This window comes from Pagrus major, chromosome 16 (genome assembly GCF_040436345.1).
Source record: "Pagrus major chromosome 16, Pma_NU_1.0".
NCBI classification, from domain to species: domain Eukaryota; kingdom Metazoa; phylum Chordata; class Actinopteri; order Spariformes; family Sparidae; genus Pagrus; species Pagrus major.
In genome coordinates, this window is record NC_133230.1 from 17208071 (window position 1) to 17234876 (window position 26806).

At 42.2% G+C, this 26806-nt stretch overlaps 2 protein-coding genes across 2 annotated transcripts; both read right to left on the reverse strand.

Annotated features, from left to right (window-relative positions):
- Positions 1-12906: 12906 nt before the first annotated feature.
- Positions 12907-18209, reverse strand: LOC141010029 (transforming growth factor-beta receptor-associated protein 1). Its single transcript, XM_073482798.1, has 11 exons — positions 17411-18209; positions 17029-17223; positions 16683-16837; positions 15354-15436; positions 14848-15198; positions 14622-14679; positions 14394-14537; positions 14093-14227; positions 13863-14007; positions 13364-13785; positions 12907-13259 (listed from the first exon to the last, which is right to left on the reverse strand). Exons 1-11 carry the CDS (start codon positions 18087-18089, stop codon positions 13122-13124), a joined length of 2505 nt encoding a protein of 834 aa, XP_073338899.1. The 5' UTR covers positions 18090-18209; the 3' UTR covers positions 12907-13121.
- Positions 18210-20039: 1830 nt separating this feature from the next.
- On the reverse strand, positions 20040-22290 carry fhl5 (four and a half LIM domains 5). The gene is made up of 5 exons (XM_073483874.1): positions 22129-22290; positions 21776-21950; positions 20726-20895; positions 20371-20557; positions 20040-20191 (listed from the first exon to the last, which is right to left on the reverse strand). The coding sequence occupies exons 1-5, from the start codon at positions 22288-22290 to the stop codon at positions 20040-20042; spliced, it is 846 nt and encodes a 281-aa protein (XP_073339975.1).
- Between the last annotated feature and the right edge of the window lie 4516 nt (positions 22291-26806).

The following is a 26806-nucleotide window of genomic DNA, read 5'->3' on the forward strand; positions in this document are numbered from 1 at the left end:
GCTGGAGAGAGGCGACACAGAGTTGGATATCAGTGGGTGAAAAGGGTGTGTAGAGCTTGAATATTTTCACATCTCACTTGGTGAACTGAGGAAACCCTTTATACAACTTCATGACCCTTGTAGTCCAAGGCCTCAGCAGTATGTCCAAACATTAAAAAACAAGTATCTTATCAAAACCCCATCTATATAAGCCCTTTTCAGTGATTCATGCCTCCAGTTACCCCGAGTGAGTGTGCCTTTGGTTCAGAGTTGTGTCCAGTTCTTGAGTTCTAATGCCTGAAATTGGCGGAAAATTGAAGACACTTCTCATGAAACATCAGTAAGACCAATAAGAGTTCACATATGCACTACTCTCTCACTAAAATCAAAGTATTATGAAAAATGGAAAATATGCAGTTGGTTTTATTTAATTGAAATCAGATGTGACTAAGAATGTAACATCGTCTACATGTGCTATCCCAGAAACCCAGTGTATTCAGTTGGCTCTGTAATCTGAAAAAAATTAAGAAAAAAAGTCCCCACAATCATTCAGACATGTGGCTCGCTGCAGATGTTTCAGAGTTTGTTGTTGGTCGTCCACAGACACAAGAATAAATCTGGATGAAAAACACTCAAAGTGAAGTTTCATTCCAAATGGTCTGCATGTTGGTAGCTGGCTTCTCGTTGTGTTTGTTTAAAGGGTTGAGGGGACCGGACTTTATATTTGCAGGATATTTTGAAGAGACATGCCAAAGGTGGATACTGAATGCAAAAACACTTGTGTTGTGAGTTTGTCCAGAGCCTCACATGCCCTGCGATTGTGGAACTGGAGAGTTGTCTCACGCAGCATGGGTCCAGGGTATTTCTTGCCCTCAGTGTACACCAACTATAAGGGAAACCATGGAGCATTAAACGTGTCTGACCACAAGCCATCTGAGACTGTTCCTGACATTCAGACAAAACAAATCTGAAGTGTAAAAAAGCTCACCGGCTAAATGTGGCTGTGTCGCGTTTAGTGGACATTTACACAGAAATGTAACAGAAACACAATGAATCGACTTATGTGTTTGTAGTTCGGCAGGATGCTGTGAAATTACAAGTGATTTAACCCTTTTACCCAAAGAAAAGTCACAGTTGAGCACATCTTTAAAGGAGCTATTAGGCCTGCATTTGTATGAAATGAGCTGTTAACCCCGGTCTGTTTTTAGCAGGTAACTTCCGGATGAGAGACACGCACATGTAGCTTTTAACATTTACAGGCACTTGTTAATAAAAGGTTTTTATTGTGGAAAGGTTAAGGCTGAGGCGTCTAATGGGCTGGATCCTGGCTGGGTTTCGTTAAATGATGTATGCGAGTCGGCTGCATTACGTAGATAAAAAGCTAGTGAAGTGTAATTTTGTAAATGCAAATCAGAGGAGCTTCTTGGGGGGTCTTGGGGGGTCTGGGTGAATAATTTTTTGATACAGTTTCATAAATATACAAACGTGGACTGTTTCTTCTTTTATAAAAAATAATAATAAATGCTTCTAGGTGGCCTGCAGGGTCAAACTTTGCAAAGCAGAACAAAGAGTTTGTTATTTTGATGAGGCAACAGTTTCTCTGTGGAGAGCCTGGTTTACTGTCCCGGGCCGAGCCGAGCCAAGTGGTCTTAAACACAGAAGGAGTGTGAGTCATTGTGCTCTGTAATTTCGGCGCACTGCAGCTGTCTTAAGTGACCACGGCTGTAGACCTGTTAACCAGACTGATCCACATGTAAAACTTTCCCTTCCTCTTAACATAATAATTATAATGTCACTTCCCAGAGCTCTCCCCCTCAACTGCAGCATGTATAGGTTTAACTGCAATGACAGCTTGCTGGAAGATCTTTCTAGGACAGGCCTAATGACTATTTTGGGTTTCTGACCTTATTTCCCGACAAAGAGCCTCTGTTAATCTCGTCTATAATTCCTGTACCAAATCTCCTTTTTTCCTGGATAATGCAGCTACTGTAAATACCATTTTTCCAAGGGTATGGACTTTACTTTTAAGGCCCAGCTAAAGCCCCGTAAGTATACATCTTTCTCCCTGGTGACAGAGTTGGAGCTGGACAGCCGAGTCTGAATGGCACAAGGTGAACTGCTAGTTCTTTGAAGAGCTTCCATTTGGTATTTTTCTCAGCTATTTACAGCTCGGTATTTCAAACAAAACCTCCAAAAGTGGAAGTTTGAGGTCCATGTGGTAAAGGAAGAGAGAGTTTAAGTACTAATACTGGTGCACTTTTTCTTCTACAGTGTTTACATTGGTCTAGTCACATACTGGTCAGATCGCAACAGCTCGTGGTTGAAAAAAACTGTGGTTGCAGCCGCTGCTTGAATCCCGACTTACGCCAGACAGACAGGTGGACTGTGTCTGGAAACTGCTTCAGTAGCATTGAAATGGCTGCAGCTTTTCTCAAGTGGCTGTCTAATAAAGGGACAGGACATTTGATCAAACATGTTTTCCAAGATGGAAACAGGCCTCACTCACAGATGTGCTGTTGTGTGCATCCCATTCAGGGAGCTAATATTTGTAGTTTGTTTTATATGACTGTAGCTTTCAAACAATTTGAAACAAGTGAATCAATACATAAACTCATTTGGAAACTCAGGTAATTAATCAAGTGAGAAGTAGGGTCATTTTCTGGTAAGAGAATACAATCAGACTTCTTTTTGCAGTCAGTGGAGGCGTCCCCTGCCGGCCATGAGAAAGAATGCAGGGTTAAGGTAGTTCCCCATCGTCCTGTCTGATTGGCTTTGTCCATGTTTTACACAGTCAGTGTAACCAACTAACTGACCACTTGTCAGGCTGACATTGCCATTGTGAAATGTAACCAACATGGCTAAAAATATTGTTTATAGCTGCTCTAATTAGTCTAACAAACGTTTGTCATTTGATATTTGGACCACAACAAATACCACATAATACTGTGAGTGCCTCCCAGAGAATGTCACATTAATTTAATTTTATTCTGTTACAGTGACGGCAGGCTGAACAATGAAGGTCCAGGGCCACAGCAAGTTGGAGAACTGACGAAGATTTCATCAAAATTGATAGAATTTAAAGAAGTTTTAGCCGATCCAAACTTAAGTTCATGTTTAATGAGGGATTCCACACAGATGGAAAATGTTTGTAGTCAGGTATTACGTTGCATTTGAAATGACAGAGGTTCCTGTTGCTCTGTTGTTAAGTTGGTGTAAATTGCATACATTTACTGTTTTCCTAACAGATCTCAAATAAGAGATTTAAAACCTAAAATGAGATTAGCTTCATGTTTGCACTCTTCACTTTCACTTTACCCACACCAGTGTGAAGCCCCTCAGTTGATTGCAGAGGTTGATCCCATCTATACCTCACAGACAAGTGGTTTGCCTCATTGAAATTAAGCTAATTATAATCCACGCCTGTACACATGCAGCTACTGTAAGCTATACTTTCACCCCCATTATCTCTCCAAGGTTTCGTGACTGCGAAACACCCTCTCCAAATTAAAGGTCGGAAATGTGCCAAAACCTGGCATTATAAGCTGGGGAGCTTTTTTCGGGACTCATCAGCCCAGTCTCTCCAGTCTGTCAGTCTGTCCCAGTTTGACACCAACTGCCAAGGGAGAGCTTAGCATAAGCTTTAGTTTCTGCAAATCAGTCTCCAGTCTGCACAGAGATGCATGCAAGAGAGTTGAGGTGAGCTGCTCCAGATGATTTAAGTTTTCTGCCCTGTGATGAAATGCAGCAATAAACTGTGAATGTCAGTAATCACCTGGGGGTAGGAGAAAAGACTGGTATGTGCAGTCAGAGAGGTGCACAGACACACAGTTTGTCAATCAGGTTTTCAAAGCAGACGGCTGGAAGGCATTTTTCAGCCTTTCCAAACCACAACCATCAAAAATAATTGATCAGTTGTCGATTACTATGCAAGTACAGCTTTTCATTCATTCATTTATATGTGAACTATTTCTCTTTTCTAATGATTGTGATGAAAGAAGCAAGCTATCAAAATGTGCATTTGCGACATATTAGTGTCACAATAATGGCTCTAAACTTGTAAGATACTGACTTTTCCCCTATTAATCGAGAAAATGCTCCATTTTAACTATTTTCCGGTGAGACTTGGATAAATCTTTGTGATAACTAAAGATGATGCACGTTCACTGATGAGAGATTATGAAAATAAAACATACATTTTGCAAACAGAAACTTGTGACAGTCATGTGACGTGTATGCAAGACAAAAGAAGAGAGGCAGGAAGGGGAAAAAACGTCAGTATCTCTACATTTTAGAGCCATCATTGTGAAATGTGTACATTTTTAGCTGCGGGCCAATGTAGCTAATGTACATTCTGTTGTGAGAAACACTGTTCGAGTTCGCTCATTTATACTGCACCTTCCAACAAGTCTTGGACACTAAGCCCATAATAAGCAGCCACATATAGAGATACAGCCATCTTGCTATAAAAGGGAAGTTTATATGTAAATATGGACAGATTAACACATTTATACCTGCTCTATAGTGTATTTGCTGCTATAATATTCCTTAAAGTTTCAGAAAGAGAAAGATTTCGAAGGAGCATTTAGAGCATCAGGACTGGAACGCAGAGAACAAATGTACTTTCCTGTGGTTTTATGGGCTTAAAGGACACACCAACTTTGGTTTACTCACACATATAATAATGGCTGTTGCCATGGTTTTGTTGCTTCATTAAGCACCATGTTAAGCATACACAATGTTATGTTATAGAGCTTGGAGTCGGTTTCGGTGTTTAGACAATGGAAAGATGGAGAGCTTTATTTAGGACACTGTGATTCACTGTGCTGTCACCACAATGATGACTGCTCTTTGATTTACTGCTGTTTCTGGACCCACTGGGTTTGAGCATATGCTGAAAGCTGACTGAACACATCATTCAGCAAAAAATCCATCATAGAGAGAGCCTGTGTCTCAGTGGCAGACAGGACCAAACAGCATTGTTTATTTAGGTAAAAATACCTGTACAACATTTAAAAAAGGCTCTTATATAAGTGAAAGTCCTGCATCCAAAACCTGAATTTAGTAGAAGTAGAAGATTTGAAAATTGTGTGCCTAAAAGGTAAAAGTAGGCTCCTTCTTCAGGAAAATGGCCCCTGTGGATATATATTGTTGTATACGACATATTTAGATTGTTAATAGTACTGATGCAATCAATGTGTAAGTACCATTTAACTGTTACAACTGGTTGAGGTAGGGCTATTGTATATCTAAATACTTTACTCTATGTACAATATGATAGTCCATTGGTTCCCAACCTAGGGATTGGTTCCCCTTCAAGGGTCAGCAGATAAAGTTGGGTGGTCATGGACTGGATGTAGTCTAACCAATGTTGACTCAAGTGACATTAATATTAAAAGTTATAATAATACACTTTATTTATGTAGCATATTTAAAAAAACAAAAACATAGTTACAGTGTTTTACAATGAAAACCGAGCTGAATAAAGCACATAGCAAGTAAAACAAGCTGGAGGCAATAAAAGCTAAACTCATGAAACACAGAGTATAACAGAATGTCATGAGGCAAATAAAAAAAGAGAAGAAAAGAAAAAAAGAGAAAGCAATTTTGAAACACAAAGTAGGTTTTCAACAGTGTTTTAAAAGACAAGGCTGAGTTTGCAGCCCTGATCTCCTCAGGCAGGTCATTCCAAAGTCTGGGAGCCCTAAATGCAGCAGCTCGATCACCGATGACTGTTACACTTCACACAACCACAAAAGGGTTTGCAGTTCTCCCCAAGATACGTAAATACTGTTCCCGTTTTAGGTACCTTAGTCACTGCACTTAGTTACTGTCCACAACTAGGACCAAGTTAGACGCTATAAAATGAGTAGAAATGAAGCAAAATATGACCCTAATTAATTTAATTTAAAGCTTCCTAAAGGATATTTTATGTTTCGTTAAAATATTAAGGCGGCCCCTGTGGACATAAGCAGTATGAGCACCTCCGACTCCACCTGGCTAGCACGAACATTATTTTTTTTTTAAATGCAATGAAAGAAAGAGACAGTTAATATGATTTATCTTTTTAAAGCTGTTTGTAGCCGTTTGCAGGATTTGCGGATTATTTGTGGCTATGCGAGATCAGTACCTGTAATATGACGAAGGTGAAACCTTTGTTTTAAGTGACAGTGCCAGAGCAGCACCTTTCCTCAGGCTGAGACCCCTCAGGGTTGATTTTAAGACTTTTCGAACCTGGATAAGTCTGAATCCAACCCTATACTACCTATGTATGAATAACTGTAGTATTAATATGGAAATAGCCCATCTTCTGACTGATGGTCTCGTTTTCTTATGTAGGTCATAGAGGCATCAGTACTAAACTGAGACCGTTTCACAACCAGTGAAAAAAGTCCTTGTAGTGTGTTTAAGAACAAATATTAGCTTAACTTGTGTACTTTCTGGTCACAGAACATCATGTGCTCTTTGGAAATTGTTCTTTGCATTTTTTTTAGATGCAAAGTAATGCTCAGGCACTCCTGAAATACGCCTCAAGTATGGGTATGTGTTGTTGCATGAAACCACAAAGTGCTGAGATGTCGTGCAGCTTCACGTCAGCTGAGAATCGGCCTATTCTTCTCCGCTCGGTGGTAGTTAGGGTTCATGAGAGACTTAATGAAAGCCTTGGAAATGTCATTCGTACGACGCTTCCAGAGATATTCGATCTGTAGAAATAGAATTGTAATTCTATGCTAAAACATGATATACCTCTAATTTGACTGAGCTGTGATTGGAGCTTCGATTGCTATATATAAGTTTATAATAGCTCGTGGGAATTCTTCTGCTCTAAAATACAGATTACTTGAGATTCTTGCTGCTTCAGCTGAGATAGAATGAGCCATTTTGGGGTTAGCATTGGCTTTCATGCTCCCCTCGGGCATTTATTGTGTGGGTTACAGTAAGTTCAGTCCTAGATAGCAGAAGGAGGGCGTTTTTGACTCCAGCGGTTGATATCAGGGGGCGCTGGGACACTTTTAACTCCCTGGCCTATCTGTTGTGGCGAAGGGTGTGTTCGCCTGTGGCGAGGATTGGCGTTAAATGTCTAATTATGCAAGATCCAACGTTCTCCACTTTCCCAGGGTACAGTAACAGTAACTTAATATGACACATGCTCTGTAATCAGTGATGTCAAACACCACATGAGGCGCAGTCTCACAGATAAAGCGTGGAAGCTATCGGGGACCCTGTGGTGCAGAACACACGTCCCTTCTGTTGTCAGAGCTTTAATTATGTTTGTTTCACATGGAACGGAGCAGGAAGCCATTTTTTGTGGTGCCATAGTCATCACCTGCAGTTTGCTAAATAGCTTCTTTGAGTGTCAAGAACAAGAGACTCTGAATTAAGAGTAACAATCTAAATCAGGCCTACTTGTAAATAGGATTCATTCACTTATATTTTTACACTGAGGTATATAAAATGAACTCTTAATGAAAGGTGATATGATCTTATTCACCAAATGGATGATGAAGTTTATTTGTATGTATAGGTGCAGAACAACATAGCAGTTGCACCGCCAGATTGCAGTTTCCACCCAACTTTTAGTTTACTTAGCAGGTCTGTTTGTTTCTATTCCCAGAAACCCAAATGGTCCAGAGATGAAAGGTGCCAGACCTGGAAACGACACACAGGCCTCCTGAAAAAAATAACAGGTGGACCACAGCTAGACCCCTTGGGCCGAACACTTAACTCTCCACCTGAAGTCCACTCATTAGAAAATAACGGCGTAAACAGGTGAGGCTGCCAAAAAGACCTTCCAAAAACGAACTCTCATTCTTCATCTAAAAGTAAGTCATTAGTTGAACACAGTACAGAACATTAAGCCAATGCCAGTTAAGTTGTTTAGGAATATATCTATTTCTGGTCGACCTCAGGTTGGAGAAGGAAATTAAGTTTCTGTGTACAGCTAAAGCCGTGTTTGATATTTCTGTGAGTTTTCTGGGCTGTATGAAAATACTGGGGTGGGGAGGGAGGCTGAACCCGTTTGACTTCATTTTGTTGACCCTTTCTGACAGTACTTCGGAAGTTTACTCTCCCAACCCTGGCTAGTAGAAGAAAGTGTGGACTGAAGACATGCAGGCACAACTATATGGCGATCCAAATGTCACAAGCAAAGGGTGAAGGAAGTCTTGCACTGAATGCAGCGGGGACTGATGAGGCAGAGGGGAACGGTAGTAACAAGCTGCAGCAGAGTTGCAGGCAGGCAGGCAAAAACACAAAAGGCAACCTGAAAACACATCTCAAGGTGACTCAGCTGTTTACTGCCACAGAGGCCGAATCAATAAAGTGGTACAGGGTCGGCAAAGGACCGGAGCTTAAATACTGCAGGGCTGATAAGAGAATTGATTACAGGTGAGCAGGTAGTCCCAGTCAGCGCCGAGAGCAGTAATCACCACGCCTCCTGAATAGACACTGATCACTTACAGAGAGAAGACAGAAGAGGGGAGGCACAGGACACACGTGGGAGGGAAAAACACAAGAGACACATGGAAAAAACTAGTGCCATGGTCTTAACCATAACAATATTATAATTGACTTCTTAGGAAACTAATTATATGGAAATGTTATTTTCGAAGTAAGGATAACCATCCTCAAAGTGGCAGTTGTGCACAAAATTATTTTCCTAAAAAAGAAATCCAGTCAAGAAAAAAGCTGCACTGAAAGAGACAAACGTGGAGATTATTATCACTGTAGCCCATGGTTATTAGTTATCTAAAACTACACCTAAAACTAAGATTTGTCAACACAAGAAGCACAAGGAGGCATTGGTGCATATGTTTATTGAGACTGGGATGTGTACATGACTCAAAAGCCTTCACACAGTGTTTTGTTTGCATTGTGATATGTATTCTGAAGTTCTTGCCCTGGACACATTCCCACGCATTACAACAAAAAACCCACACATACATCCCTAACCCTAACACCAATACTGTAACTAATCAAAACCAAACTAAACCTAAACATTTTTACACAATAAAAACTGACTGAAAGGTTCAAACCCACTCTGGAAACTAATTGAAGCTAAACTGAATGAAAACGTACTGAAAACCAATGAAAAATCTATAATAATGCTGTAGAGAGGGTTTGACTGTATACAGTACGGTGTATATAAGCCATGCCTGGGTGCAGCAGGGCAGGGTGGGTGTCTGTGGTGTCTGTCTCTGCCCTCTGTGTCTCCAGTGGGCCACCCTACACATTTCTCCCAGTGGCATTCTGCCAAACCCCAAGGTAGCAAGCCATGAAAATGAGAGCCTTAGGAGCTTAAAAAAAGACGTGTTTTGATCATCCTCTTCATCTACGTATTCCCGTACTTGTTCTGCTATATCTATAGAATTAGTTTTTCTTGGGAGAGTGGGAATTAAAGTTCAATCGTTTAGGTTTTCTGCTACCTTACCATTATTGCTACCAGAAGGGCTGCAAACTAAGATTCTCCTTGTCTCCCGGCGACCACTAAGAGACTGAAAAATGCGTCATAAGGGACATGATACAGTAATTTGTGGCTTTGACTATAAATATGATGCATGATGCACAGTGAAGCATTGTGTATTCATTTTTCCCATAGGCTTTATTTAGTGAGGTACCTGCTGCAATATTCATAATCCTGAGGCAGCATTTACTTTATGGTCTTGGTGCCAAAGCGTGGAGTATATATCTTAATGTATTTTTATGATATTACACAAATAATTGACTTAAAGGTATTAAATATTTAAACAATATATTGTAGCTCCTTTTATTTTGTTGACACTTGCTTTTATTCATCTTTTGGGATCCACAGACTCCACTCCTATATCCCGTATAAAAGCAGTTTTTCTTTCCGATATCTTTTTCCTTCTCTTTCAGTGTTATTAAAACCCATTATAGTATTGGAGAAACCCTGCCACAAACTGAGCCTGCACATTTCATGAGGATGACAAAATACAGAAATTAACATAAAGCACCATTAATGTGATACGAACGATGCGATGCAATGCAATACAACTCATCCCTGACCCTTACCTGACACAGACCAAGTGCTTTTTGTGCCTAAACCTAAACAGAGCCTAGGTACAGCATTGTACCAAGTGAGAAATAGAAAATTCAACAAAAACAAACTTAAAGCTGCAACATTAAGAAATGTTCAGTTTTAACTTATCTATGGTTTTTCAGAAACGTACTTAGCTACCATTTACTCTGGTGATTGGGCAGGGATTCGACTTGACTCGGGCCTTGATTGAGACCAGTGACCTAACTTACATGTCTGGTAATGAGTTTACCTCGTGTCATTCTTCACAGTGACGTTATTTAAGGTCAATTAGACTCCAGAGAAGTCTAATTCACTGTAAGCGCTCTTATAAACAAACTATTAAAAAACTCCAATAAAATAAATCCTGAAAGACTAACTGGGATTTGGGATTTACAGACACAGAGCATATGGGAATCCATTGTATTTAACCATTCAGTGTATTAATGAGAGCCACACTGAATTAATGCATTAGTTTCTGAGAATCACATTTATAAGCAGTTTTCATAAAGTTAGAAGACTCATGAGACTGCGAGCTGCTTAAACAATGTTAAATATGTTTGTTTTTTTGAGTTGTTAGAGAAGCAAACATAAGAGTTAACCCTCAAAATGTACAGGCCACAAAGTCCTGTGCATCGCATGATCCCGCTCCTCCCAGCCCATACAAAACAAAACAAGACAGTCATATGTTAGCATGTAAACAATTACGTCCTCCAGTCGAGACAGCCAACATTTTTTCGTATATTTAGAAAAGCACAAGAAGAAAATGTTCTTGTGTTTCCTCCCTGCACTGAGTCTGTGGCAACATGGGTATTTATAATGGGAGACCAATGTCTGGATACCCACCATACTTTCCTCCATAACTGTTCCTTTTTGCATCCAATCCACTCCCCTCATGTGTGAAATGCCCGTCTGGCCGTCACCCTGCAGTGATCCAGAGCCCCCTCCCACTCATGTACTGAGCTCCAGATTGCAAGAGCATTACATTCACATGAACAGGAACTACTCATTCTCATAAACAATTAGATCCCTTAAGGATAAGGTCACCCAAAAATGTCATTAGCCAGAGATGTTCTGCTGACTACAAAACTTCCACTGACTTTCCATCCACATGGGCGTAGCATCAAATCAATTTGGGATCTCGGGGCTTCCATATACTTAGATTACACAGGACAAGCTGTCCTGTTGTTTTCTTAGAAACCCCTATCTACATTAGTTGTTTTAGAGAATGTGCAACACTTTTTTGCTGTGAAGCTCCAGAAAGGTTTTACTGGTTACAAAACTTCACCTGACTTTTCATGCGCCTTGTGAGTGGGTAGATGATGACTGAATTTTCATTTTTGGGTGTACTTACCCTTTAATGCTTTTAAATAAATCCATTTAAATGCTCCAAACAGGCCCTCTGGAGTCTTAATTTAGGCAGAAGAAGGTGTGCTTGTACTTGTGTCTGTATATACTCTTGGTCTCTTGGTCAGCTTCAAAGATGAGAAAAACATTTTTGAGGCACAGCCTAACCACAGGTGTTCAAAACAACATTAATACTCCCCCGAGAATGTCCGTGAGAAGGGGAAGGAGTGGACATGATCCCGTCCTCAGGTCCACCCAGTGGTCACCGGTCATCAGGCACAGCCCAGAGCTCAGCCAGTCACAAAGCAGCAATCTGTGAGAGGCTCCTTCACATCTCAAAACAAGTGAGGAAGAAGTGGATGCTTTGTGCTTCTGATACCTTTCCACAGTTTACCCAGTAGTGCTTACAATGACCAAACAGTAGATTTAAATTAAATGCATGGATTATCAAAATTACAAGGAGCATATACGGAGGAGTGGGCGTGGCGATTTTCCTGCAGCCACATGAAAGACAGACGCCAGGATTGTGGTTTTCTTGGGTTTCCTGGGATACGAATCAGTTTATTATATGAGTCAGAGGTTAAATTTATTCAATCAAAAAAAAAAAATTCAAGTCTTAGCTTAAGTCAAGTGTATTCTTGCAGCCCCTAATCCTAGTTAAACTCTAAAAACAGTATTAAACATTACATGACCCTCAGTGAGAACAATGAGAAACTCCTCATTAGGAGAGAAAAACTGAAGAGATCTTGGTGAGGCCATCGCAAAGACATAATCCTTTCCAGCATGCTCATAATTCACTATTTATCTACACTGCAATTAGTCACTCACCACAGGCTAAAAAACTTACTGTTCCAGCTCCTCTAGGCGTCTCCTTAACTCCTGTCCCAAAATGCATCAGGATGAAGAAATACTCTCAGTTTTTGGTTAGCCTTAATGACTAAATTACAACAAAAATAGACAAATGCAGCTGGAGTGTCATTTAACTTAATGATATGTGTTTAAGTTTATTTACAAGATTTCCATACTGTACATGAGGACATACTGGAGTTTGTGTATTATTATATTTGTCATGTCAATGATATAAGGATGATGTTGTTAAAAACAGCCTCTGATTTCATGTCCTTTTTGGTCGCTTTTAATATGATGAGAAATGACCCAAAACTCTGCACTTCCTTGACCTGTTTGCTTTTCATTTTTAAACCTATAATTGTGATCATAAATGTATATTAATGCACGAGCTGCATAAAAAACGCTCTCACGTGCAGCCTTGTTGACTTTCTATTTCCAGCTCCATGCAGACAAATATACACAGTCAGTGGAAACCATGATGGCGGGGATGCATATATACAGACGGTCAAATTCCCGCTGGTCATCAGGGTGACCACAGGTGGTTTCCATGTAGAACACCACTGTCTGATCAGTGAATGCATGCCCCAGAGTGTCCTCCGCCATTCACTTTATAGCTATTGCTGTCTGCGATGTCTGTAGGAAATGGCTCAGACATACCGCCCTGGAAAAAAGTGCACTGCTTGCTCTTTTGCATTTTGAAACCAGTTATTTACACAATGTATTTTATTTTTTCTAATTAAAGAAAGTGGCTGGTCCGTGCTCCATGAATTGAATCCTTATGCAGAGTTTGCTTAGATGGTACAGTCTAATTTAGAGAAATGAACGGGTAGGAAGCAGACACTTAGCTAGCTAGAAATGAATGTGATTTTCAAGAGTGCAGAGACATATTTGCATAAACAGACAATATATTGGTCTAGCTGAGTCCAGTGCAGCTCGTGTGCATCAGCTCACCATGGCGACTCAAGGCAAACTCTGGCTCTGCAATGTCTGTCTGACAAACCTTACACTTCTGCCTCTTGTCCAACTTGAACTTTGTTTCCGAGGCCTGCTTCTGTAGAGTAGAGAGTGAAAAGGGCAACGGGGTTCAGAAAACAAAGACTACACATAAAGTTCACTGGAGCGAAATAAAAATGTGAAATATGTTGTTAAACTCACCCAAATGACCTTATGCCGCATGAGCTCTGCCTGGCTCAATGCCTTTTGCAACCTTGCCATCCGCCTCTGGTGCAAGGTCTCTCTGAGGGATCCAATTAAGAACTGGGAGAGCAGCTGAACAGACCAAGAATCAGGCAGGAGCTGGATGACCTTCTCTGCCACGAAGAACCGAGGGTTGTTGTTGAGCAGGTCCGCTGCAGCGCTGGCGAGATCCTCAGAGCTCAGGTAGATCTGGAGCAGGTTGAGGAGGAGGGTCTGCCTGAACTGAGAGTCTCGGCCCTGGGCGGCCCTGCAGCAGAACGCCTCTGCAGCCTGGGGGTCTCGCTCCTGGTGAACGAGCACGTGCAGCGCCTGAGAGTGTTCACCGGCCCTACAGAGGAGAATGGCTTTCTCTGTGTGCAGGGTTGTTGGCTTGACTCTCTCTGCAAAAAATTTTTAAAAAAGTTTAATTTAGTGTAAATTTGGTAATGATTTAATTTCTCAGAAGGCATCCACACACCATACACAGTGGAGACATCGTAGAATTTGGATTCCCATAGCTGCTGCTGCAACTTCCCTCTGGTCTTCCTCAAATCTGTTTCCTCTTCCTCTTGCAGCGCATGAGTAACATATGCCAGTGCCAGACGGCTGTGATGTCTCTCCTCCTGGGGGCAGATTACACAAATCATGTCTCAGTGCATTTAATAAAGGAGTCAGGGTATTAAATTATGTCACCGCTGCCATACCCACCTCACTCTTCAAATCATGGATTAAGAACTCCAGGTACAAAAGCGATGCCAGTGGGTACTTTTCCAAGAGAGCGAGGACGTCTTGTGTCTCCACTCGATCGTCTTGTGGACGGCTGGTGAAAATCTGCACACCTGTCTTTCTCAAATAAAGGAAAGCTGTTAATACTTGTCCTTTAAATAGAGCAATTTAGTTAATATAGTTGGTGACATTTTGCTGTGTTTTCACACATTTCACACAACACGATTGTGCAACTCTGCCCTCTGCAGTTAGGTTAAGAGCATGATAGATTGAAAAAAGTCACCTCTTGGTTGCTTTGCAGAGTCCAGTCTGCAAATTTCCACACAGCATATTTGTCTTGGAGTTGACTGAGAGTCCAAACTATGTGTCCATAAACATCTGAGCATGAGGAGTCTTGATGGACGCCGTCTGCGAGTTTCACCCAAGTCTGGAAGAGTAAAACAGGATCAAACACAGTCCCTCTTCTACATGGAAGTTTATGTAAGGAGTGTGGAGTTTGGGGGAATGATACCTGGATTGCCTCGATTTGATTTCCGTGGCTTTGATGGAGGGAGCCTAATGCAAAAAATCTGAAAATTAAGAGATCAAACAGAAATTCTGCAAATTAGACAAAATGTCTCAAACAGCATTGAAGTCTCTTCTCTCAAGAATAATTTGTCCCTAAACAAAACGCCATAACCATATTTGTGCTCTAAGCAAGTATGATTACAAATCAATACATAACTATTCATTTTCACCTGTTGTGTTGCTCCAAAACAGGAACACAGTAGTCCAGCCTGCACTCATTAGGAAATGCCACAAGCTGCTGCAGACTCTCAGTGTCTCCCAGTTCAACGTACAGCCTCAGGAGGGCGCAGTCCACCTCCTTAATGCAATCCAGGCCTTGCTCCGTCTCTCTCACTGCTCTGAGAAACTCTCCCAGGAAGGCCAGGTAATGATGAAATGTGTTTCTGTCCTCTTGCCAGAGCACCTGCAGATCCCTGCCCTTGTCCACTTGATCAAGCAGCCGGGATTGAAAGTCTTCGCTGAGACACGGCCGCACGTCAGGGTAGAGACGGATGATTTCTCTGGGGTCCAGCTCACCTTTACTGTTCAAGTGGGTAATGAGTATTGATTTGTGGGTTAGACTTTAGTGTAGAATTCAGCAGAAAAGACACACTCATCACAAAAACCACATCTAACTGCACAGTTTGCCGTGATTTATTTGGAATTTGGAGTGTCGTGAAAGGGGTTTTACTCTCACATGAAGAGATCTCTGGCCTCGGAAAAACCCTGCTGGTAAAAATGAACAAATCCAGCCAGGCAAGTGATGGCCTTATGCAGCTCCTGCCAGTACAACAACAAAAAAAAGCTCTTTTAAAAGCAGGCACACATTGCATGAACATATTTAAAGCTCCAATAGGTCAGCTGAAGTCACTGAGGCGGAACACTGTGTGACTTAAAATTCGAGGGGCAATATGTTACTCTAAAACAACGAAAAGCAATGACTCATGACTCATCAGTGCGTTAATTCTGACCCCTAATCCTCAACTCTAACCTGTAACCTGAGATATGGCGCAGATTACACTAAATCTCAGACGCCATCTGTTGTCCCCAGTTGCATTTTCATCCAGCTAGAATACACCTATAACAGCAGCTCACAAAAATGCAGTCAGACCACGCCTCGACATCCCCGTTCAGTCTGTTCTACCGTGATGAAATGTTCAATTCCAACGCTGCGATGCAATGCCAGCTGGGCTTGTGATGCATGCATATTATCGACAGAACAGAGCTGAGTGTGAAACTATAAAATGGGGGAATTATAGCTGCACTCAATGCTGCTTTAAAGACATAAGGCACAAAAAGTGAAGTTGAGATAAGAGAGTTTGAAGTTTGAGGTGTGGGAGAGCTGTGCAAGCCTGAATTTTTTCCTTTTTTAGGACGAACATCCAGCAAAAGAAAAAGGTATCTGTCAAGCAGTACTGTGTCAGAAAAGTTCTGAGCTAGGATGGTCAGCTTTTCGAAAGACTAGTTTACCTGTGCTTCCGTATTCTCCATTATGATATACTAAGATGCTGAAGCGTCACAATCAATTTGCAATTACGGGAAGCAGGTTGGAAAAAGCTAGCTCAGAGCACCATTGGTTTGGATTTCAGCCATGTTAGCTGCATTCTAATGGAGGCGAGGTCAGTCGTTTCACCACTTTGATCCAGACTGAAATCTCAACAACTTCTGGATGGACCTTTCTTTAGTTTTCACTTATTCTGTGAAATATTCAACCCATACTAGATTAAAAATGAAACACTTTTACAGACAATTATGGTTCCCAGACATTTGTTCAAATGACTTTGGTGATGCTGTGGCTTTTTCTTTAGCGCCACTGGCAAGTTGACTATTGGATGATTAAATTATTGTTATATTATTTTTTTCACTTATTTTCTGTTTCTTGGTTTGACACGATTAGACTAAAAGGACAGACGAAAGGAGAAATACTATAATTGCATTGTGTAATTATTAACATATTGTTAAAAACCTGGATTTCAAGGCAAAGGCTTGTTTGTGTCCTGTTGTGTGTCTATAGATTGCATTTCACCTTGTATGAGTCAAGTGGCTCACGGCCTTGAACTCCGTCCAGCAGCAATAAGGCCTCCTCGACCCTCTCCTGCCTTACAAGTGCCTGGATCTGCTCCTCGAATGGCACCAGGCGCAGGCTGAAAATGTCTTTCTCTGTGAACACTAACACGCCATCTGAAGGGAGATTTGTTTTTGGTTTTCAGACGCTCTCAGTGTGTAGGAACAGTGGGTGCAAGAATGATTGACTGAATCAGTGCAAGCTGAGACAGACTCGGCTACATCTCTCCAAACAAAACCGCAATTTGACAGCCTTTAGGTCTGCAATCTGCCAGGATTAGGTGATGAATAGATGTTGCCTGGTTTACCTGATGTGGAGAGCAGACCCTTCGCTCCGCTGAGACTCACAGTCTGTTTGCGCTGCTGATCTACCATGCTGTAGACAGACAGCACTTGAGGCTGCAGGGTTAGGATGTAAGGGAAACATACTCCGGCTGCCAGCACCTCCTGAGGCCACTGCAGGGGAGGGCGCTGGCATATCCCTGTCTTCATCACAAACATGCCTGAGGGATGAGGATGGAGAAATTATATCTTGGAAAAACAAATACCCCCCGGCTGGATGGATGGATGGATGGGGGTGTGATATGAGATGATTAACTGTATAGCTGCCTTGGAGAGGAAACATATAATGACACATGGAGATGTCTGAGCTCGAACATTATGTGCCATAAACATTTTGGCAGCTCTTACCTAAAGATCCAGGCCCGTTCAGGAGGAATTCCCCTAGTCCAACTGAGGTAACAACAACATGTTGCCTGCTGTGATCGTGAGGGAAAAGCTCCTCACTGCTGCCAGTCTGAAGATCACACAGGAGATACCTGTCGCTGGTAGCTACACACAGGCTGACGCCATCTACCGCCAAGCCCACCGGGTCCTGGAGCAGAGGGACCTCCTTTACAACCTCCCATCTGTCCACTCCCACCACGTGGATCCGGATCACCTTCCTGCGGCTGGAGGAAGTCACCATCCGCACGCATGCAGTCTGGCCCGTGAGATATGAGTCGCACACCTCGAACAAAGACACATGCTGGATCTTCTTCAGAGCTGGAACGGGCTCCAAGGAGAACATGTTGAGGACAGTGACGCTTCGATCCCACAGGACCAGCAGATGGTTGAAAAGTGGGACTGCCCTCAGTTGGGCCACTTGGTTGCTTGAGCCCAATTTTCTTGCCCTACCTTCTCTGGTTTTGAGACTCAGGTCTCCATTTGTGCTGCTGGGAAGGATGAGATGCTGGACTGTTGCATCTTTGGTGCCTATATAGACATTTCGCTCATAGAACTCAATGCACTGGATGCTGGATTTGTCCTTTTCCTTTGGTGCTGCTTGCTTTTCATAGACATGAGTTCGTGTAAATGCTCTAAAAGCCATTGCAGAAATGGGTCAAATACGTTACGCGTCTGCCTAAATGAAAGATCTTCTAGGAAATATGTAAAATAAGTCCCTACCTCTCCGCTGTTCTCCCTTCCTCTTTAATTCCTCCACAAGTTTCTGAAGTGTAAAGTCGTTTCACCTCCCCATGTGACTATATCCTGACAGGAAGTCTATGTCAGCATTTTACACCACTCATCCTGCCATGTAAGGGACACTTACACAACCCATCCAGCAGCCTTCACCAAGAACTTTTAGACAATAGGTATGGCGAAGAGGACAGACATTCTGAGGTGCCCCACAGTTACGGCCACTTGTATTCTTGGCTTGTGGATCCACCAGAGTGGCGTCTTTGGTTAGTGGATAATAGACAAGTAGGAGAGCAAGTGATCTGCTGATCAAACCATATATGGACGCTCTCTTTGTTTACAACTTGAGTGCACTGGGTGCGACGGGGTCAAGAGGCAACACACAGCAGAGGTTTGTTTTCCAGCAATGATTGTTTAAATGGGTGACTGAGAGGGGACGCATGATCATAAAAAGATCTGGATTTCAAACCTACCATCATAGCTATATTTGTAATGCAGACTCCTCCTCTGGATGGCATCATCGGAGCAGAGTGAGACCTATTAGGATTTGCAGCAGCAGGCAGACAATGATATCCATTTCAGTGTGATATATATAGAAAGGTCTTTATTGGAGCAACCTTTTGTGTTTAAAGTATTTCACATGAGAGAAGCGGAAATTTGCATCCTTGTTTGTTTCTTCTGTGTAAATAAATTTTTTGTTGGCCAATATTATCAGCCAATATTGGCCTATCACAGATATATCTGTATCTGCGTAAATGTTGCATGACTCTTTTTTAGAGATTATAATGCAGAGAAAGAGGTTTAGGATAACTTATAATAATTAAATTAGCAGTGAAGTTAACTGTTTCAGTTCACTAATGACATTTTAGATACGGAAGTTTCTTGTCAAACTGTAAAACATCCTGCATTTGTTATATAACATCTTTGTCACAAGTCATTCCCCTTCTAATTTCACCCATGGGACCTTATTTTGCAAAAAGATGTGTACAGTAGTCAGTGGAGGGAGACAAAAATCATTTTTGATCTCGTTTGAATTGTGCCATGAATTACAAATATGATGTTTTTCAATTTAAAAGATAATTCTGCATTTCAATGAAGTCTGAGTTGTTGTAAAATATCTTCTGCAGAAGTTTTGTGTGAAACCGCTCTGTGATCTACATCATCTCGCACAATATACGTCAATATACAACTGTGGCAGTGGCAGACTCGGGATGTTTGAAATTCAGGGGCGAAAACATTAAAAAGGGCCCCAGCTGTATTTCTCCAAAGGAAGGGCACCCTCTAGAGCACTTTATCATGTTTTATCTACCATACCAGCATCCTAGAAGGCACATTTGCTGCGGTTGTCATGAAAGGGGGCCCGGGGGGGCGGTCACGTAGTGTAGTGTATAGTCTGTCTTATTGCATTTTCACAGTCTTATACTTCTTTAGTTTTATGACGAACTGCAAATTCCTCGAGTTGAAAGATTATCCTTTATATGAAGTTGACAAATGATCAGAAAATTATTTGTCTCTCACCATTCACTACACAAAATGTTTGCAACATCATTCTTTTCTTGTCAATAATGAAAGTAAGTGAAGAGAAAACGCATTTTCATTTCAGAAAAACAAACTAAACATTCATTAACAATGAAACAATGCCCTCACTTTAAAAATGCATGGTTATCTCTATGCAAACATCACTGTTTTTGTGTGTGTGTGTGTGTGTGTGTGTCATGTGAGAGAACTAATGGTCATTTATAACACACAGTAATAAACATCTGACATTCAGACATTTTGCTAAGAAGAAATATTCATGGAAGCACAGCATCTGTGTCAGAATATGAGCTCTTGCTGTAACGGTGACTCCTTCGTGGAAAGGTCACTTCTCCCTGCCGCAGTCGGTGCACAAGATGTTGTCGCGCTGGGTGAGGAAGCCGCGTCCCACCAGGGACACGGAGCACTGCATGCAGGTGAAACACTCGCTGTGCCACTGGCGCTCCTCAAAAGAGATGTACTTGGCTCCTGCCAGACCTGCGCACATCAAGCAAAGATCCATGTATTTACATAATGTGCAGGTTAATGCATCCTCACTTCACCTCACCTTGTTTATCCGACCGTTCCCACACAAATGCAAATAAAGGCCTTAAAATATGAGCCGGAGACGTGCGTGAGCTGAGTGAATGAAAACATGAGCACGACGGGTGACTCACTGGTTATGGGCTTGGTGCAGCCCACACACTTCTTTGCATACAGGTTGCTGAAGCATTCGAGGCAGTAGGGGTAGTTTTCCCTGGAGGTGAAGCGCTGACCTGACAGCTGCTTTCTGCAGCCGATGCATAGGAAACACTCGCGGTGCCAGGGCTTGTCTAGGTAGGTCACTCCGCCTGTTGTGATGGCCTGGAGGTAATGAAAGTCCAGACGAGGTGAGAGTGAAAAAAAACAGACATGACATTTCAATAGCATCCTTTTACCAGGCAGCCTCAGTGTGAGTATTAAAACACCAGTCAGGGGGATTTACTGTACCGCAGCAGTCAATACATAGAAAACGCTCATCTGTAACACTACCTTCTTACAAGCGCAGCACTGGTAGGCAAACTGCTTCTCGAAGCAGGGCACACAGAAGTAGCCGGTGTCTTTTGGGATGAAGGACTTGGTTCCTATTGGCTGCTGGCAGCGGTGGCACAGGAAGCAGGTCTCATGCCAGCTGTTCCCCTTGTATTCCATTTTGCGGGAACCTGGCACAGGGGACGAGAGCGACTTAGTCAGCATATGGTACCTCTATGATAGAAACACTCGGCAGCCTAAAATAGTCCTGCTTTATCTGTAGGGAGAGGATGATGCAGTCTTATGAATTTTGGAAAGAATTTGGGGAAAGGAAGAAGTTGCATTGAAGAGCCAGAAAAATACTACTACTAAATGGATCCTGTGGTGAGATTGTCTTCTTTTTTTTGTCAATCATAGGTGTCATTTGCACTGGGGACACTGCAGACACTTTTTGAAAAGACTACTTTTGGCCTTAACACACAATTTTAGTGCTAAAAAGTAGCCTGCACTAAGAAATGTTTCCAGTATTTGCTCCTAAGCTAAGCTAACTGCCTCTGGTTGAGCTTCATATTTTTGGTACTCTGCGCTAGAAAGCTAATAAGAATATTCCCCAAAATGTCAAACTATATCTTTATTTAAACAAATTAGACGAACACCAGAGGTGTCAGCAGGATTACACAAAAACTACTTAATGAAGATCCACCAAGCTTGGATGGAGGATGGGTCTCAGCCCAGAATAGACCACATTAACTTTTGGCTGGCATCTATTAGTGAGTACAAAAGGGGCATTGGCGGAGGTATGCACTCTACTGAGTGCCATTCTAGTTCATGTTCATATTTCTATTTTTCTCAGCACTTTCACTTCTAGTTCATCCAAGTTTCATCCAGAGGTAGAATGAATAATCGCAAGGACCAGAACAGCTATTAAACTGACCTTGTGGTGAAATTGTATATCAACCACAGTCAAGAAAAAAAAAAAAATAATTTACATACATGTGAAAATATATTCTGATATTGATTTTCTGTGATTTTCTGTTCATTATCCTCATCATTATCATCATCTAAACTCACCAGGCATGACGGTTTTCTTGCATGTGCTGCACTTGGAGGAATAATCATTAGCGTAGCACTCAGTGCAGAGCAACAAATCATCCTTGGCAGCAAAGGCCTTTTCCACCAGAGAGCGGCTGCACTTCGCACACTTGAAACACTGCTCGTGCCAGTGGCGATCCTTGTAGGACAAATCCTGCAGATATTTAACACATTAGTTATTGCACTTTGAGTACTCTGTAAGGTAAAATATCTAGAATGTGCATGGATATAAATATATATAATAATCACCTTTAGTTTGTAAAATAAATAACATACATTCTTAGTTACACATTTCTGACGTCAAAGCCAGGGTAACACTGGGTCTTCCTTACCTTGCAGTTACAGCCAATTGGTGAAGAGCAGCCCTCACAGCAGTTAGCAAACAGGTTTTCATAGCACTTAGTGCAGTACTGCGTGTCCTCTTTCATTATGTACTTCTTCCCCAGCAGGGAGTCTTTGCAGTAATGGCAGTCGAAACGCTCGCTGGTGGACATTGTTGTTCTTAGCTGCAGGTCAAAGAGAGCATGAGGAGGAAAATTGGACAACAAGGAAGAACAGGGGAAAAAATGGAGTGAAAATGCCCTGTAATAGTCCAAGCAACGTCTTCCCCCTTTCATCAAGCAATTTTTCCCTCTTCTTTCAAAAGAATCTGAAAAAAAAAAGAAAATATGTGTTGTATAAAGAAGTGTCTACCTCAGTCGGTATGGGGTGAGGCTGAGGCTGAGGCTGAAGCTGAATCTGGGGGCTGCAGACAGTGAGCGGTCCAGGCACAGGGATGGGGCAGGGATGAAGAGGGGTGAGGCAGGATTAGGGGTTATCCACTGGGGGGGATCTTCTATAAATACTGGCCCTCTTATTAGCGGTAATCTCTGGGGAGAATGAACTTGCTCCACTACATCATTCTGCACCTTTTAAGGGAGCTGATGGTGCAGAGATTGCTGAGCCTCTGAACTAAATGAACTTTTGTTGCTTTATTCCAGAAATGTGTAAAAGCAATGAGAGATGCAGTTTTACGACTAGAACATTAGGAAGCATGACTATCTACCATCCAACTAATGTCAATGCCTAAATGTTTGATCACTTTCACATAAATACACATCAGTAAAAGATGAGATTTGAGCCTAAAGTTGCTTTTTTCTGTATCAGTTTGGACACATAGTCGAGACAGTTGGCTGTTTGGATGCTGTGACGTGTCTGGACACACTTGTGGCCTTTGTCAGCGCCTGCCCGCCACACACACACGAGCAGTTGCAGATGGCTTATGGGGAGGTAGGTGCCAGCAGCTTTGTGGTTGCCAGGTACAGAACTATAATGCCAGGACCTCTCAGTAGCTATTGAGAGCACCTTGGCAGCACTTCAGAAGAGGGAAGCAGCGGGCCTGTGGATGTTCAATCCATCCACGGCAAATCAAAGGAGGAGGCGCTGAAACGACAGTTTGATGGTGACCATCTTGCTGATAGCGATACGCTTGTAACCTCGTTAAAAACACATTCATCGTATGTTGTTCTGGACCAACAGATGATTAGCAATACACACTGAAAATCAGTGGGTTTAAACTGACCCAGTTTGGGTCGATATAGCACTGACGCTAAAACGGGTTCACTCTAAACAAACAGTGTGTCATTTCTGCTGTTATGGCGTCTCTCAGTCAAAATAATAACAAAGGCCAAGGTTTGATGATGTCATGAAGTAGTGTGGGATCATTGTGAAACAGAATGCGCCATCACGGCTGAGCAATACGATCAATAGTGAACATTTGAGTGGCTGGGTCGCTAATGCCCCGACTTCCTTCCTCACTCTCTCATGTATCATCTTGTGTTTACCCACCCCAGCCACAATCTGTTCACCCGGCTGCCACCTGGCAAAAGATACAGAAGTATCCGCTGCCATTCCACCAGACTACAGAGCAGCTTCATTACCCAGGCTGTGAGCCCACTGAGGCAATGTGATTATGATTCTGGGCTTTATTAATACAATTGATTTGAGACTCCTCAATTAATCATCAGCAATTTTCTGGGATAGATGTAACACAAAGGATTCCAACATAATTTAGTTTTTTTTAAAGCCTTGTGCTTTGGAAAATGGCTATAAATTCACCATGTAACCTGAAGTTATAGCACCTACAGAGGGTAAAGGTGTTATTGATAGGCCACCAAATTAAAGGAACCACTATCATGGATGAAATTATGGATTTCTCTTGCCGTTAATATTGTTGGAAACATTTCGGTAATGCAAGTACATTACAACAAAGTGATAACAAAAGCCTAGTCCTTTTTAGCTATTTTAATGCAGAAAGGTTCCACATTATATTTTTAACTGGCACCATTTGGAAAACTTGACTTTGCATCACTGTTGGGTCATTTATCCAAACTAAAATATTGTTAATTTGACCCGACAAGCTCAAATTTTACATTAAAACTCTCACAAACATGAAAAAATAACAAACTGGGTGCACATCAATCCATTATTGTGTGTGGTAAAGTTATTGTGTTGGTACTATATTGACCGGAATTGGATCAATTTTGACCCACAGCTTTTAAGTGTGTCGTGTTGTGCCCAGATCATTACGGTACAGTATAGAATTCAGATGCCTCTGATCTGCCTGCATGTGGCTTAATCACCGAGTGAATGTGCCATTTTCGTTGTCAAAAATGAACGTCAACAGTACAAATCTTACTTTTCCGGGCTGGTTATAACAATCCCTGTTTTTTAAGCATCTTTGACTGACAGTCGACTAATTACATTTGAATCTTGGAACATGTGCTCATATCAATTTTCCAAAAGGATCAGGGGGCGGACATCTTCATAAAAATAGCCCGAGAAGACCACCAGCCCGGCCCACCGGCCTAATCCCTCAAATACACACACACAGGAAGGTCAGCGACGGGGATGAGGCTGAGAGGAATGCAACTCTCTGTAGACGAACTCTCTTCCCCTCTGTTTTCTCTTCAGTGCCACTCCTTGTAAAGAAATTCATCTAGAATTACACTCCTGCGAATAACTACAATGTAATGTGTTGTTGGATCAGCAGATGATGTTAAAACATGTGTCTGTGGTGTACGTAGGTGGTATCTACAAACCTCCGAGGAATAATGTAAGACTTTGACCTACAAGCTGTGTGTTACATAAGGCTTTGAAAACAAAATAACCATGTCATGTGAAGAATTCAGGTGTAGGAACTATCTCTGATTGAAGAAGCGCCATCCTTCAGGTTTTTACTTATTTCTAAGTAGGTGGATACGCCGGATTACACAGTCATCTGCTCTCTTTGGATTAAATTACCACTATATTGTACCCTCGTTCCCCGCTGGTGTCCAGATCAGCGACTGCAAATCACAAAGCCACGCATGCAGACCTTAAATAAACCCAGAACCAACTGTAGGACAAGTTTAGTCATTGCCTCTCAAAAGCTTCTAATCTTTTTTGCATTGGTGGCTGCTGCACAGTATGTCTGTCATCATGTGACATCAAGCCAGGGTGGAGGTGACCTATTTTCACAAGCAAACAAAAACTCTCATCTCTTTGAGTGTATTAACATGATGTGAAATAAATTGCATGTCAGCGGTTATTCACTGGATATTAAAGCAGAGATTATTGTATGTTGTGTTTATACTGTCAGCGTTAATCTGCAGTCGTGCATGCCTGTTTGTAATTTTATTATAACCGCTCCGATTTGTATCTGATAGATAACAGGTGCTGGTCTTTGTCTCTTGGATTATTAACTTGTACAGCAGACAGTGCCAACTCTGCAGAGCAGAAAGCCTGCTGATCTTGCGTATTCCTTTTTGCCTGCTTAATCCTCTGAAGTCAACTAGTGAGCAGCTGCCAACAGATTTCGTATGCGGCCTGTCCAGCCCCAATAAATAGGCCTTTATTTGACCTGGACTCGGGTGTCCTCTTATCTTAATGTATTCAGTCTTTACAATAAGGTGTCAGTGGCTGTTTTCTCCCCTCCCTCTTAATCGAATGATCTCAGAGAAGAAGAGAAGCATTTACTTTGGTGGCTCCTTTGAGGTGGCGACTTGTTGTAGACTGAGACAGATCAACGCGACACAGTTGCATCTCTCTGAAGCACAAAGGCCTCGCCGCACCAGAGTTGACAGCCGGTTGGCATGGTGATGACAGCATAAGTGGGCTCCATTAGGTCGAGATGAGGGGCGTCTCTAGTAGTTAATGAGAGGACTCACACAAACCTGGCCCTTTGAGCTGGCCTTTGCACTCTTCTGCGACGTGGAGGGCTCGCTTTCAACGCAACGTTTTCGACTGAACAGGATAGCCACATAGGGGGTTGCCAGGGGGGCGAGGAGATACAATCTACTAAGTCTACTATCTCACAAAACCTTACACCCCTTCAGGGAGGCCCTGTGAGCGCCCGGTTCATGCCTCCACCGACTTTGCTCCCCCCGCCCTCCCCAGTTCTCACCAAAATGAGTCATGGTATGAGTGGGTGACAAGACCTGTCACAGAGCCAGACATATGATCTCCGCTGCTAAAGAGGAGAGAAAGTTGTCTACCCCTAGGAATGCACAACCCATTAAAATGTTCTCCTCGTCGATCCCTTGCCTCCTCCCAGCCCACAGAGTTTGTGGTATTCGGTTTGACTGTGTAGACGAAGCTGCTGATTACCTTTGGGTGCCAGCAGCAACTTGGTGCACAAAACATACCTCAGTAAATCAGATAAATAAGAAATGTATACCTTGAGTTTTGTTCAATTATTCACAGCCTGAAAAACAGAGATAGCGTTTAAAAGCAAAAAACTGAAGATCTTACATACCTGCTACGAGGAAAATCTCAGTCTTCTGACAGCTTTAGACAGCTTCAGAGCCCCAAAGACTTCCAGAAGACTTCCTTTATTCTCCAGCTTTCCAGCAATAACAACCTCATCCTCAGTGTGCTGGAACATTTCCTATTACACGAATAGTGCAGCACAAATAAACAGTCCAGATTATTGGATCGATCCAAAAAGCCCAGCAGCCATTAGTATGGCAGGAATTGAACAAACTTGAACTA